The 16,397-nt window shown below is 41.3% G+C and overlaps 1 protein-coding gene across 1 annotated transcript; it reads left to right on the top strand.

Annotated features, from left to right (window-relative positions):
• The first annotated feature begins 10,425 nt into the window (after positions 1-10,425).
• Positions 10,426-12,963, top strand: LOC144987137 (uncharacterized). Its single transcript, XM_078936198.1, has 2 exons — positions 10,426-10,557; positions 11,900-12,963. Exon 2 carries the CDS (start codon positions 11,916-11,918, stop codon positions 12,816-12,818), a length of 903 nt encoding a protein of 300 aa, XP_078792324.1. The 5' UTR covers positions 10,426-10,557; positions 11,900-11,915; the 3' UTR covers positions 12,819-12,963.
• Positions 12,964-16,397: the final 3,434 nt, after the last annotated feature.

Raw genomic sequence — 16,397 nt, forward strand, 5'->3', positions numbered from 1 at the left:
AAACTATTCTTTTTAGCTCAGCAAAAGGTCTTTTATCTGCATTCTTCTATCCTGACCTCTTTTAAAGGATTCATGATTTTTATTCTTGATAATGATTTCAGTGATTTACATTGTTGTTTTTGTCTCTGTGTCTTTAATTTCTCTTTATTTCTGTGTAGAAATGTGATTTTTTTCTTTGTATAAATCGAGTCCTACAGTAAACCTGCCCTCCTTGAATGTTGATCATATCTAAGTATTAAATAGATTTTTATTTTTATCAACTTGGTTTGAGCATTTTTGAATATTTTTTCAACAAGTAAATTCACTTTCCAGTTTGATTCTTAAGCAGAGATTAAACCACAGTAGTTTGGACAAATATTTAAAGATTTTCAGATTTTCCTTTTCAGTTTAAAATGTTGGGTTTAACACTAACAGCCACTGCAGGTTCTGAGAATTCATCTTTACGATTATCTTAGATTTGTTCCACTGTTTCTTTTTTTTCATGGACAGGTTCTTCTTCATCCGTTTTTCTCTTCGGAGAAAGCAGCTCCAAGTGTCTGTATTCATGAATCGGCCTGTAATAAATAATAATATCAGCTTCCATTCTAAACATTGCTGCTGTGATGACATCACTGCTGGGCTGAAATGGTCAAACACTCCACTTTCTCCAATGAACGTCCACTAAAGACTGAAACCTGGATGATGATGGTATTTTTGAAAGTTACAAAGCCTCTTTTTCTCACAGTTGTCATTTACTTTTTAATTATATTTATTTAATCATAAATACATAACATGTAATACACCCCCAACCCCACCACCTCGGTGGTCTTGAATTGAAACCTTTTGTTTCTCTTTGATAATAAAAACTGAGCACCTTTAGATTTAGCTTTTTGTTCACCATAGAGGAGATTCAGTTGAAAATATGCCAATAAAGCTTCAAAACTACACAAATCATTTCATTTACGACCTGATTTCAATAAGGAGCGATATTTGAAATGCAAAAAGAATTAAGATTTATATGTGTTCCAGAAAACTGCTCATGAAATAAGTCCATAGCTGGTGGCGGTTCGGCTCTGGGTGGATGGCGTCCTGTTTGCTGGTGGGACAAAGTCGGACTATAGATGAACAAACCGCAGAGCCTTGACTGATGGTGGTTAGGAACCAGTCCATGACCAATAATTGTGGAGGAGGTGGGGGGCGTGGTGAAACCGTCTGGAATGCAGAAATAGGATTGTGATTGGCTGAGAAGGAAAGGTAGGGAATGTAGCTGTTGGTTTAGAGCGATGGCTTCATCGGCAAATGGCCTGCAGATTGAGTGACGTTACGCCAAAGTTTCACCTCCCTTTTGGACATTTGAAGATAATCAACTCAAACTTAAATAATTTTTTTAAGTTCAATGTTTCCTAGTTATTTCTGTGCAGACACATTAAATGTATCAGGGGTACATAAGTGGTTTTACATAATGCAAAACGCCTGCAGCTCTTTAGCCATTAGGCAAAATTGATGGGCAGAGCGGTAGTTTCTGTGACAGGACCTGTCTGTCACAGAGCAGCTGATCCTGGACAGACTAAAGTCCTGCTCAGTAAGTGGTCTCACTTTTTTAAAAAGTTTATGCTTTTCAGTGAATCTACCGTTATTTAGCCAGGATTATTTAAGCAAGCCAAAAGGTATCGTTTACTTTTTATGTAAGTTAAATCAAGCATAAAAAAATGTATATTTGGGCTTTAAACGCTGCCTTTCCATTGGTAGGTCAATTTTAGGATTGATGTCAGGTCAACATGATGTAATCTGTAAATTACTACCTCAGGTGTAAGATAAAATCGCCTACAGTGCCGTTGTACCATCTCTCTGTAGGTTGTTTTGTTTGTTTCTCAAAAACCATTTTTCCTTTTTGGTTTCTGAATCTTTTTAGACAGAGTGCCACAAAGTTTTATGGGGGTCTGTAAAGTTGAGGACAAATAAAAACAATGACTCACAATATGCTGATGACACCTGTGTTTCTCGAGCGATCACGGTTTTAACCGTTGGCACTTCTTTGAATCAAAAAGGATGCTATCTACGCTTCACTACCAAATCCGAGTGAGTGATCAAAGTTTATTGGCTGCACATTTGTACATAAAGCCTGAAAATGGGCTTAAAAACTTGCGTAGCGATGTGTGAACAAAAGAGTTTCAACGAGAAAGCCCGTACCGTGCATTTACGCGCAGTTACATAGACTTTTGATTGGAAGTGGCCGCTCGAACGCACGTTTCCGAGCCCGGTGTGAAAGCAGCATTAGATGGCAAACCAGCAACCACAGGGATTTTTAGTAAAAAACAAACAAACATGTTTTCTCTCTTTTTCCAGGATTGAAGTCCTAAAAATGGCTGTCAACCCCCCCCTCAACACATCCTTGGCATTGCCGACGTTTTGTGCCGACAACTCCTCCCTCTACCCTGTCATTTTTAAATGCACTGACGAACAGCAGATCTCCATGATCCTGATCATGCCTCTCATGGTCATCGGTGTTCTCCTCATCTTTCCTGTGAGCATCTTCATCCTCTGGACGGGTTTCAGGCAGTGGACCGGCCCTGCAGCAGAACCAACGACCCACACCGATGTGTTCACCTACTGCATGGCAGCTGTGGACGTGGGCTGCGTGTTAGGACTGGTTTTGTACATCCTGAACTTCTACGTCTGTAAACTGATCATAATATTGCTTGCATATCACAGTTTGATATTTTCTTATACTGGACAGACACTTTTCCACGTCCTGACTTGTGTGGAGCGCTACCTGGCTGTAGTTCACCCCATCACCTACATGAGTCTGAAACAGCCGCAGTGGGTCCGGGTCAGAAACGCGGGCATCGCTTGTGTTTTCCTGTTTTGCTTTGCAACGGTGGGTTATGCGGGGCTAATGCTCCCCATGTTTCCAAGTGAGGTGATGTTTTGTACCATGGCCTTGGTTGTGGTTGTCGTCTGGTACTGCACAGTCGCCGTATTCTGCGTGCTGAGACGTCCGGGTTTGGGGAGTGACGAATCAAAGAGGAGGGCCTTCCACACCGTCGTGGCCATCACCGTAGTGCTGCTGATTAGGTTTGCGGGGCAATGCTTTAGCCTGACCTTATTCCGCTCCGTAGAAATCGGCAATTTCAACCACTGCATCAGTTTCCTTTCTGGATGCTGGTTGTGTTTGCCGAGTAATCTGGTTCTGCCTGTGCTGTTCCTGCAAAAAAGGGGCATCCTGAAGCAGTTTAGTTGATCATGACTGGAAAAAAGATTAAAAGATTTAATTAAGAAATTGTTTTTATTTATTAATCTATCTTTACCGTCAGTCTACTCAGCTGTGCTTCCTTCTGCCTTATAAAATGATGTATCTGTAAAAGACGTCAAAAATGCTGGTAACTGTTGAAAGGATCCTTAAGTGTTTCTGAGACAGATTGTGTTACCTTAAATACAGAAACACATTTTTTGGTAATGAACTGAGTATAATAGCGTCTTCTTTTCTTTCATTTTTTTAAAAATGGAAATGGATTTTTGTGAGAATTGAAAGACCACTAGGGGATCACTTCCATAGCAGTGCTTTAAAAAAATAATACATAAATAGATTTGGTTCTTTATCCCAGGTAATGTGGGAACATGGACTCTGTTGGATGTGAAACATCCCTGAATCGTCTGCTTTGACCGTGGTTCTGAATTTCCAATCATGGTTCCTTTTTGGCTGTTTGCCTTAAGGTTATCACTGATGTTAAGGGTTGATAAATAACTTAGAGGGCAGGTAGACGGTAAGGTAATAAACACAACACTAAGAAAACACAATTTTTAAAGTCTTTATTGATGAACAATTTAAAATGTAGTTCAATGATTTAAATGATTCTTCAAAAGTCGAGCACATTTCTTCTTTACGTGTTAAAATTTGCATTTCACTGAATGAATCGTCTTGTTCTACTTATTAAAAGAAACAAACATGATTAAATATTAAATATTTTTCATTACGTCTCATTTTTTAACTGTTTGGCTTTATTTCTATTATGATTTATGTTTCATTTATTAACCTTTAACCAGAGAAGTTGGTTTTCATTCACAATGATGACTTGGACAGTTCTATTAACTGATACAAACCCTGTTTTTCTCTGTGATCGTTGGTGACGGACATCGTCCTGTTCAATAAACTATCAATGAACCCGCAGTCAACCATGTGTTGTTTGATAAAAGACCACAGCCACGTCAAATGCGTTTGCTAGTTATTGCTGTCTTGTGGACAGAATAATTCAACTCCACCCACCTTATTTATTTAAATGTTTGTTGGTTCACTGCTCACTTGTTCATTTGTTGTGATTTATATACTTCTCTATTTATTACTGTAAACTTGTCCTGTCCAGCAGCTGATCAAACAGATGAGAGCTGAGGCCCTCTAGTGGTGGACAGATGTTACTGGTACCACAGGGGTTTATGTAGCTCTGGACATGGGAGGTATATATTCATGCAAACCCCCTTGTATTTATATTATATTTTTGTGCTGACGTCTACCCAGCTTTAGTCCTTTACCTGAAGGGGTTTCTAGTTGACTTCTTCACACAAACCTCCTCAAACCTGAGAGTAGAACTCTTCTGGTTCCTTGATGGACCAAACTGAGACTAACGTTTGGGACATTGACGCAGAACAAATTCAACAAGGTTTTGTTTAAATACCCACAGAGTTGGTAGAGTCCAGTTAAAATCCAAAAGTCCTGTAACTGTTCTGAGTGAGGGAGAACCCGAAGAAGACCGGGTTCTAAGACCAAGACCAACTTCCAACGCATTGGAGGTAAACATAAAAAAGAAAATACTTGATGTGGATTTTTCTTTGTCTTGCTTTATGTGGATGATCTGGGGTTTTAGATTTCTGTCACAAACACGTTTATGTGTACTTAAGTCAGCTCTCATCTGTCTTAACTGTCAGGTTAGATTTAAATATTTGCTCAGTGGTGGTTTCATGATATGCAAAGCCTCTTTTTTCTGTTTATTGCAGTCAGAATTTTGGTATAAATGCATGTGTCTTGTTGGAGTGGGAGTCTGCAGAAGGATTCACCTTCATCTGCCTGCTGACGAGGTCGGACTCACCCGTGTTCTGCCGCTCCGCCGGCTTTCTCTTGAAAAGTCATTTTTGTGTCTGTGTTGGATTTAAACAATTCTATAGAAGGAGATCAAAAATATGTTTCAAATGACAGAAAAAGCAAATAATTTTATAAGTTTATCTGAGAAAACCCATCGTTTTATCACCCAGACATTTGGTCCTTTCATTTTGATTCTAATCAACTATAAGTCAAGGAGGCTTCCAATCTTTCTGTAGATTGAGTTTCATATCTATTTTTCTTTACAGACTCAGAATGTCTGAATTCGTCCTGCGTGGTAATGTATTGCTCTGATGTCTTCATGATATCTATTTTCTTTGTAACAGCATTACAGGAGCGCCGGTCCACCACACACCCCGCTCAAACTGACTTGGACTCCTGAAGGAACCACAGCTGGAACCTTCAAAGCGGTTCCTCAACCGTCAGTGGAACCAATGAAAAATCCAACAGTCTAAGCATCGGCTGGTCAATCTCTGGATGTTTCCTGAATGTTCCTGTTGACCAGAGTCAAACTATTTCAATGTCAACAAACACATTTTAGACATTAGAAAATGGACCGGTGATATTTGTTTTGAAAGTTTTGGAAGAGGCGTTTATCAAGAACAGAAACCATCTCAACCCAAACTGGAAGGGCGGTTCTGGTTTACGGTCTCTGGACTGAAGTTGCTTAGTTTCCAGTCTTGGTGATTTTGGTTCAGTGTAACTCCTCTTTCTGTCGCTAGCAAGAATGTCCACCAACTTCTCCCCGTCCCGTGCCTTTCATCCGCCCTTCAATGCCTCCATCGCTTATTTTTTCTCAGCATGCCACAGCTCAGTGGGCAGCATCGCTGCCTACACCACCTACACCCTGATCAACGTGGTCCTCCTCCCGCTCTACGTCTTCATCCTGTCCACGGGTGTCCGCCGATGGAGGCGGCAGTGCTCGGCCGCTGCCCGGGAGACAATGAGCCACTCCGACTTCTTCACCTACAACATGGCCGTCTTTGAGATCATCAACGTTTTTGGATCCATCCTGTTTACTCTGAGCAACTTCCACGGAAATGAGGCATTGGCCTTGGCAGGAATCCTTCTGTTCAGTGTCTGTTTTCCTGCAGCAGCTGTATTTCATGTCCTGACTTGTGTGGACCGCTACCTGGCTGTAGTCTTCCCCATCAAATACATGCAGCTGAGCAGGAGACACGGGATCTGGATCAGGAACATCTGTAGCGTCCTTGTCTGGATGAAGTCCTTGTGCTGGGTGGGGACCATGGAATTGTATTTGCCAAACTTTCCCATCGCCTTGTTTCTGTCATCCTTAGCCGTCTGTATATTTGTCATTCTCTTCTGCTGCCTGTCTGCTCTCTGGGTTTTGACCCGCAAAAGACCAAGGGAGATGGGCAGGAACCAGGGGAAGGTCGACCCGACCAAGCAAAGGGCTTTCAATATGATTCTGTTCATTCTGGTGGCGCTGATCCTTCGGTTTCTTGGGCTTATCCTCTGTTTGGGGTTAGAAAGTCTGATTTCTGTTCATTCTGAATACTCCTGTGTGTTGACGGACTCATCAATCTGCCTGACGGTGCCCAGCAGTCTGGTTCTGCCGCTGCTGTTTCTGCACCGAACCGGAAAACTGTCTGTTTGCAGGAAGAACTCTGGATGATGATTCCTATGAGCTTCAATGACCACGTTCAAACATTTTTTAAAATCTTTTTAAAACTTAAGGATAAATCCCAGCTCGATGATCCGTGTTAAGAAAAGCTGGAGAGCCATGACAACAGCTGATTCATAGATAGATAGACGATACAGCGTCCACCGGAGCATTAAAACTAGTTAGTTAGGGGTTAGGGAACATGCCAGATGAGGTCTCCATCACGCTGTCCAACAAAAAATGAAGGACGTTTCTTCTACACAAAGTCCAGTCATTTCAGATGATGGACACCCCAAAGGGCATTATGCCGCTTACACCATGCTCAAATATGAAATACATAAAAATGAAATAAGAAATGAGTACTTACATGTTTTAGTTATGTTTTAATGTTCTGTCTTTTTTAATGTAATAAAGAATCTTCTGATACTGCTGGTTAACTATTCCCACAGGAGTGTTTGGTTGTTGGAACGGGGGTGAAAGGTCCGATGGGAACATGAGGACGGCCATGATGGGTTTTCTTTGTCCACACGTTTCTCATCATTGACGAATCCTCCTGTCATGTCTGCACTGTTACCATGGAAACAGGATGTGGACAGCTCAACAGTCCATATTTACCTAAACATTGTTGTCATTAAGAAGTGAAAAAGAACCATACAGCAACTAAAAAGGTCTGACTTAACACCTACAGTGGAAAAGAGGCAGAAATAAAAGTGACTGACAACATTTCTACGTAGTTTCACCGTGAAAAAAACCTGACCTGTCTGCAGCGATGGACTGATGGAGATCTTCTACTGCTGGCTGTGAGGATCAGTTCCTGTCTGAAAACATTCAGATTCTTCATCTTCCTCCCTGTGCGGAGAACAGCTTCTCTGTTCAGTGTCTGTGGTTTTATACCAAACCTGCTAAACACCTTCAGTTATGTAATCTGTTCAAATCACATCAAACTTTATTCATAAAGCATTTTTCATTCGTATGTAACTCAAAATGCTGAACATAAAATCCTTTTTAAATTAAAAACAAAAAAAGAATATTGTAAAACATTCAAAATGCCCTGCCACATTTTGGGAACCTGTCCACACCAGCAACCCCCCCCCCACACTCATATTGATGCTGGACACTGGATGCTAAAAGAAAAATAGTTATGGATGCAACCACAGCAGACACTGACTTGTTGCTAATGGCATTGGCGGACACAGTCTAGTTGCCGACGGACACAGTCTAGGTGCTGGCAAACACAGTCTATTTTCTGGTGGACACAGTCTAGGTGCTGGCAAACACAGTCTATTTTCTGGTGGACACAGTCTAGTAGCCGGTGGACACAGTCTAGTTGCCAGCGGCTTTGGTGGTGACAGTCTGTTTCATTTCTAAATTGTTTAAAAAACTAAAGACGTTTCTGTCTTCCACTCCCGTTTGATTGAGTCAGTTGTAGTCAAATGGGGACATCCTGATTTATCTTGTCATTTTCCTTTCTGTTTGGTTTGGAGAAGACTCCAGTGCCAATGATCCACTACAGGTTAAGAACCCGCCTCCATCTTTATCCTGTACTGAGTTCTTCTTCAGAGTTTTGTGGTTCTTCAGGAAAGTTTTGCTCCTGAGCCAATGGTGGTTTTGGTCTGTCAGAAACAGCCGTCAGGCTCACAGATGTCCAAAACTGAATCAGAACTCACACCTGTGGTTCGAATGTTTGGACTGCTGACCTTGAAGCACATCTTTTGTGCTAGAAATTGTTCTTGACGTTTCCTCTTTCCACACTCCGTTTATCATCCGGTTCACCCAAACCTTGTGGATGAAGAAGAGCTCCTCCAAAAACTAGATTGATCCAGATCCATCACTGATGTGTTTGTTCAAACTGAGGTGGAGATTTGACTTGATTCAAATGATCTGTGGAGCTCAGATGATGGTGATTCAAATCATGCAAAGCAGAAATCCTGCGGCTGTGAGATCATGTTCTGCTTTGTGTGACTCAGCGGAATATCTGTGAGCAGAAAGAGAAGTTCCTCTGTCATGTTTGGGAGCCCCGTCAGTCTGAGAGCTTTTTTCTTTACGAACAATCTGTTGAGCTGTCAATCATTCGCAGTACTCATCACATAATTCCTAACTGGTTCAATTTTGATTTGCTTATTCATGTAACTGCAAAAGCATTTAACTTCAGATTATAACGAAAAGGATGAAACCCTTATGGACAAAAGTTCTTATGAAATTTTAAACATAATGAGAATCATCAGACCAGACAACAGTTTTCCATCTTCTATGGTCCAGTTTTAGTGAGTCTGTGTGAATTGTAGCGTCAGTTTCCTGTTCTTAGCTGACAGCAGTGGTACCCGATGCGGTCTTCTGCTGCTGTAGCCCATCTGCCTCCAGGCTGGACGTGTTGTTCTTTCAGAGATGATCTTCTGCAGACCTTGGTTGGAACCAGTGATTCTTTCAGTTCCTGTTGTCTTTCTATCAGCTGGAACCAGTCTGGTCATTCTCCTTTGACCTCTGGCATCAACAAGGCATTTCCTTCCACAGAACTGCCGCTCACTGGATATTTCCTCTTTTTAGGATCATTCTCTGTAAACCCAAGAGCAGGGGTGTCCAAACTACGGCCCGCGGGCAAACTGCGGCTCGCAGGTCTGTTTTTATTGGCCCGCAGCAAATGGCGCTTGAGCTCAACTCTGTTGCACTTCTCAGTTTCAACACTGGATGGATTCGGTCACAGAAAGATGTTTCTCCACTAAACAAAATTAAGCAAATAAGAATATTTACCACGAGTCACCAGAAATGGCAGCACTGAAGAAACGCAAGATATTAAGTGAGTGTAGAAGATTTCAAACACGGTGGGAAAATGAATATTTCTTTAAGGAAATTAACAGAAAGTGTGTCTGTTTGATTTGCACTGAAGATGTTCCCGTCATGAAAGAGTATAATGTCCGTCGGCACTATGAGACCAAGCATTTAAAAAGATTTGCCCAACTATAGGCAACCTTCCGAGAAAGCAATTATCGTTCAACAAGACACAGGTGCTGCAGCCGCGCGCGCAGCCAAGCTCGCTGTTGCGGCATCGAGTTCGGTCCCTACATCAGGGCAGCTACGCTTCGTACACAGGTGCTGAACGAGCATAGAAATTCAAGCAAATGGCAGCTCAATAAAGCCGTTCTGAACTGCCTGGTAGGAATGAGGTTTCATTGTCTGAGTGAATGTTTCATTTTGACGTGTGGCACAGATCAGCATCACTGCTCCACTGAGAGCAATGTTCTCCACATTATAGGTGAGTTAAAAATACACAGTAATCATGAGTCAATATGTCACCTCTTGTGTGCGGCCCGGACCTTTGCTCATTTTTCTGTATTTGGCCCTCACCAAAAAAAACTTTTTTTGGATTTGGTTGTGGGTGAAAACAGTAGATCAGCAGTTTCTGAAATGCTCAGACCAGCCTGGCACCAACAACCATGCCATATTCAAGGTTACTTCCATCACCTTTCCTCTCTGTTCTGATGCTCGGTTTGAACTGCAGCCGACCGTCTGGACCAAGTCTACAGGCCTAAATACATCGAGTTGCTGCCGTGTGATTGGCTGATTAGAAAATTGCGTTAACGAGCAGTTGGACAGGTGTGCCTAATATAGTGGCGGCTGATTGAATGAGGTTGTAGACAAACAAAAGACAAAGCCTAGAAAATATTTTCAGGAGGACAGTTTGTGTCTAAGCATCGATTTACCAACATTAGAATACAAACAGTTGACGGCTGATGTTCCATCATGCAAACTGTCTGCTGTCGTCACCGTCATTAAGCAAATGAAGAAATAAAGAGCAGAGGAGCCGTCTGTCATCGCTCGTCTGACAGGACGTGTCCTCCTCACACAAACAAACTCACTCTGACCCGTAAGTATGTGCTTTATTTTGAAAGAGCTGCAAATGAAATGATTCACGAATTATAAGAAAATAGAAAATATCATTTTCAAACATTTTTAAAGACTGGCAGCAGAAAATCGGACTTTTAAAATATAATTATTATCACCTCAAACCTGAATGGTTTTATTATAAAAAATGTTTTCCCCTTAATATAAAATGCAGTTTAAACACATTTTTTAAATGTTCCAAACTTTAAGATGATTATAGATGTTTTATACATGTTTTATAGACGCCAACTCTTATTTCTAAATGTAACAAACTCAACAGAAATTCAGTCTCTTCAGGATCAAAAAGCTAAAATTTCTGTCCACTTTTCATTAAAAATGCAAAAAACGCTACAATATTATATAATTATTGTTTTCTAAAGGCATACACATTTAAGAGCAGATTTTTCCCTAATTTTTTATAGTGCAATCATGTATGAACCTATTAGAAATAAATTGACGTTTCTTGTTTAACAAAATAAATTTAACAGTAAACTATATTTCATGTCAATGCAAAAGAGCAAATGTTAGACTTGAACAATTTCATAGAATGCTTAACACATTTTACACAAAACTGCTTTACATTATATGTCAATGCTCAAAAATTAACATTTAAGTAGTAAATTAAAAGTCCAATTGTTAAATTAAAAATGTAGGTTTACAAAAACATTGAATTTATTTGGAGGAAAAAACAGGATTTCAGTTTAGTTTTTGCTTTTATGTGTCTGCTGGTCACTGAACCGTCATTTATTTTCTTTTATTTTGTATTACTTATATTTCATCGTAGTTCTCTATAAGTTCAAAAATTGAATTCAACATCAACATAGACCAAAGCTAGAACATTTCATATGGGGGCGGGAAGGGGGCAGAAGACTTTGGACAGATGGCAAAACACCAGAGCGGAAGGCCATAACAACTGAAGGGATCAAAAATACTTTTGAATTTTTTTTATTATTGTTAACGCTTTTATTTCAATAAAAAATGTTGCTTTAGCTATTTTTGTAATGCTTAGAGAAGCTTGTACTGATTATTTGTCTATCTTTGTCAATAATGATGTTAATATTGACTCAAAAATTGGGGGGGGGCAAATGTGGGGTAAAGCTTTTTGGTGGGGGGCAGCCATAGCTCCGCCCCTGACATAGACATTATCAGAAAACATCTGTTTCGGTTAGAAAGATCCCTTAAATTCACAAACATGTTAACATCAACAATAGTTTATTGTTGTTACCATTTTTCCTCAGCGTATGCAGATGATGAAACTGTATTTTTCTGTTGGGAAACCATGTGAGAATGACTGGAATTCTTTGTCTCCCATCTCTCGGTTGCAGTTTGACATCCATAAAAATGCCGGTCAACTCTTCCTCCACCATCTTCCAGACATTTGCAATCAGCTGTTCAAAGAACGCCTCCCTCTATCCCGCTGATTTCTCATGTTTTAATGAAAAGCTCTCCATCCTCATGATCACCTCCCTCACATTCACCAACGTCCTCCTCAGCTTTCCTCTCTGCGTCCTCATCTTCTGTCTGGGTTTCGGACGGTGGAGGCAGAAGAGCTCGGCTCCAGAACCGAACAGCCACACTGACGTGTTCACCTACTGCATGGCCGCGGTGGACATGACCTACATGTTGGGCCTTTTTTCCTACTTCTGTAACTTGTTTTACTGCAGTCTGGACTTGATGAAGTTCTCATATTACTGTGTGTTTTGGACCAACTCTTTGCAGACCTTATTTCACTTCCTGACGTGTATAGAGCGCTACCTGGCTGTAGTTCACCCCATTACCTACATGAGGCTGAAACAGGCCCAGGGGGTCCGGGTCAGAAACGCGGCCATCGCTTGTGTGTTCCTGTTGTCTTTTGGACTGTTGGGGGTTGGAGTTCAGATGTTTCCCTCCTTCCCTAGTGACTTCTACTTTTTTGCTCTGGGCTTTAATGTAGTGGTGGTCTTGTATTGCACCTTAGCTATCTTCTGCGTGCTCAGACGACCGGGTTTGGGAAGTGACAAATCAAAGCGGAGGGCCTTCCACACCGTCATGGCCATAACCGTAGTGCTGCTGATAAGGTTTTTTGGACAAAGCTATTCCATTTCTCTGTTAGGGTCACCAAAGAAAAGAGACTTACAGTATTGTGAGAGCTTCTTCTCTGCATCCTGGCTGAGTGTACCAAGCAGTCTTGTTCTTCCTGTGCTCTTCATACAAAGGAGAGAAATGATGACACAAAGGAAAAGACGTACCACAAACAAAGCGTAGACATATTTACACTGGACCGGTCTCCAACTTCAGTCATAAAATGGAAAGAAAGAGTCCGCCATAGAGTAAAGTGAAGGTTTCTCAACCCATCGATCAAAATTCCTGCTCCCTAAATTAAAAAGTCTGATTCAAAAGACGCTTTAGACCAGGGGTCGGGAACCTATGACTCGCGAGCCATATATGGCTCTTTTGATGGTCACATGTGGCTCGCAGACAAATCTTTAATTATAGTTTTTTTTTTTCATTAGACCAGTCCTCGGCGCGATGCGATGCCAGAGGCGCGCAGTAGTAGCGGTGCTTAGAGAGAGAAATCTGCGCCAGCGCTATCAGTTTACAATTATCTATTATTTCACAGAGTTTGTACCATCTGGAAACCTGTGAATTGCCATGCCTAAAACTACGCGCCCCCGTCTCTGAGAAAGAGCGCGCAGATGCGGGGACGGGATGTGTGAGGGAGAAAGCAGAGGGTGGGGGTGTTGTGGGGACAGCAGGTGAATCGCGCAGGGATTGTAAAAACGTAAAACCCGCTGCCCGTCACTCACTGCAGTGTGTGAGTGTGTGTTTGGCTCCCCGTCTGCATGTGAGCAGTCTGTCTCACATCTACAAAACATTCAGACCTAAGATCACGTTTAAAGTCTCAACGCCTGCATGAAGCAGAAACTCACCACGTATCAACCAGACTAGACAATCAACAAAACTACCACGAGAAATACTCATTTATTAGCAACAGCATAACAATGTTATTAAAAAGAATCCACAGACTTATTGTACTTTAAAAATGTTGAAATTACATCAAATGCACATATTCATTTGTATATTTAGTTTTAAACAAATTGTCGCGGACTGAGTTGGATGGCTGTTGGGCCGCGTTAAAAGTTCTGGAGTTCATTGAACGCGTCAAGCAGAGATCTGATTGGGTCTCAGTTCTGTCGCTCAGCCTGTTGTTAGGTAGTTTGGACCAATGGGGTTCAACTATGGGCCGAATAAGGGAAATGGGAGGGCTGGAGCGGGAGCAGGGGAATATAAAGTTGGGAGAAGCGCTCTCGTGTCGGCGGGAGAGATTCAGGAGTTGCTGAATTAATTGTACGGCGTTTGTTGCGGTCTGCAGTAATCGGAATAAAGAACTTTAAAAGAGGTTAAGTCTCCGTGCCTCAGTGTGGGGAAGGTACACTACATTATTGTATGGCTCTTTCGAAATTACATTTCAAAATATGTGGCATTTATGGCTCTCTTGGCCAAAAAGGTTCCCGACCCCTGCTTTAGACAATGGTTTCATGAATCAAAACTAAAGCAGTGACCTTTAAAAAGATAACCAGACTGTAAATAAATAATTGTTAGCGAAAAGTTGGTTATTTTTCTCTTGGAAGTCATTGAGAAATCTCAAACCAGCCTCTGGTGGTGAATAAAGAAACTGCAACCTTTAGTACTTTAGGGTTTGATGCTAGGATCAGGATTTTTTCATTGTTTCTCATGAAGAAACTTTTAGAAATAGAACCAATTCCTTAAAGTCCAATGTTTATGGGTTTATTTAAAATAGTCTGGCTCAACTTAGTTTTATGGGTATTTCCACCAAAGTCTGAAGTGTCTGAATCAGGACTTGACCTTTAAATGTTCTGGTTCTGGCAGAGAACAGGCTGAATGTTAAACAGCATCAAATTATAATCTGTACACGATGACTTTAGTAGTGTGATTTTTTTTAGTGTCGTGACATCTTTTCTTAGTAAATTGTTTGATACTGAGAAATGATATTTGTAATTATTTATTATTTATGTTATTTTATTTCATTATAACACTACATTTCACACTACATACTAAATTTTACAGGATGGATAAATATTTCCAAATTTATGTGACTGGTTGCTATGAACACGAGTGAGAAAAGAGAGTTTTGTAGTTGATTGATGTACATGTAACCATGCTTCAATAAATGTGATACTATAGAAAAGACTGTTTATTTGCCTACTAAGAGAATAGACAGACAGACAGACGGACGGACGGACGGACGGACGGACGGACGGACGGACGGACGGACGGACGGACGGACGGACGGACGGACGGACGGACGGACGGACGGACGGACGGACGGACGGACGGACGGACGGACGGACGGACGGACGGACGGACGGACGGACGGACGGACGGACGGACGGACAGACAGACAGACAGACAGACAGACAGACAGACAGACAGACAGACAGACAGACAGACAGACAGACAGACAGACAGACAGACTGATCGATCCCAATGAAGATATGGCCCTTTAGAGGAAACCAATTTTTTTTCTTTGAGGAAACACAAAGAAAAAGAAAAAAGTACAAATGTCTAGATTTTCTGTCAAATGATTTTCCTCCATCCATTTTCAGAACCCAATAATTCATTTTTGGGGTCACACTGGAGCAAACCCAGTTACCGTTGGGTAAAGGTGCTGTTCAACAGTTTGCCAGTCTGTTGCAGGGCATCAAATAAATTCAGTGAATGATAAAAAGAATCAACAGACATCTGTCATAGCACCGCTACAGAGGGGAATCATCTTAGCTGCAAAGAATAAAAAATATGTTTGGTTTTTGAAAGATATATACAAATGAGTTTAACATAAACCAAGCTAACAGAATAAAGCAACATCCTTCAGAGTCCAATAGATTTGTGTGACCAAGATTCATGTGGAAAAGTTGGAATGAAAGAAATTCAGAAAAGGTTTGGGAGAAACAGTTTGATGCAGAACCAGCGGCTCAGGAGAACTAACAATTTGGGGGCTCGTCCAGGATGAAGACGTAGTTTTGTTGGGGGAGGTTACCAGAATGCAGACTCACATCGACAAAGGTGAGCAGAAGCCTGAAATTCTGTGTATTGGTTTACTTAGCCCAAGCAGGTTCCACATAACAAGCTGACTCAAGAGCTGGCTTAAGAAAACCAGGACGCTCCCCGCCTGAAGATTTTTGAATGTCTTTAACGACATGCTTTTTGGGATGTTTTTAGAAAACCCATCAAGTCCTGAGCTGCAACAGATTGGCGACCTGTCCAGGATATTCCCCCATTTGCTCAACAGTAGCTGGGATAGGCTACTGTTGGGGTAGCCTATCCTATGACCCCCATGACCCCGACAAAGATTCAGTTTGGAACTTAGTTAGGAGGTTCCTAATACTCATTCCTGGAAATCATTTGGAAAACATTGCAGGTTTTGTTTTGAAAACACCCCTCTGCCGGTCATTGGGGTCCACCCCACCACCAGGCGGGTGGGGAGTTGGCTTGCCCCCCAAGGCAAGAATTTGTTGTTGACGTAAAGATAGTTCTATTTCATGAAAGTCATTGAGAGCTATGGTAGATTTATGAGGTTGAACAGGCCAATCGAAAATACCAAAACCAGAACCAAACTAGAGCCAAGGACGGTCAAAACTGTCCAGTTTTAACATTTCATAATCTGAAGCAGTCCTTTGATTCAAATCATACACTGTTTTAGTACAAAGGCTTCCAAAGGCGTCTACATTTACATACTTTGGTTAACTTGGTTTATTTAGCTTCCAAATAGAACATTTTCCATTAGAATTCTCCTGATCTTCTATCCTGTTTGAAGATGAGACG

This window comes from Oryzias latipes, chromosome 18, assembly GCF_053564925.1.
Source record: "Oryzias latipes strain Hd-rR chromosome 18, Olatipes_Hd-rR_3.1".
NCBI classification, from domain to species: Eukaryota; Metazoa; Chordata; class Actinopteri; order Beloniformes; family Adrianichthyidae; genus Oryzias; species Oryzias latipes.

What these genes read in the sequence shown, in the direction of transcription:
- LOC144987137 (XM_078936198.1), top strand. Translation starts at nt 11,916, where the DNA reads ATGCCGGTCAACTCTTCCTCCACCATCTTCCAGACATTTGCAATCAGC.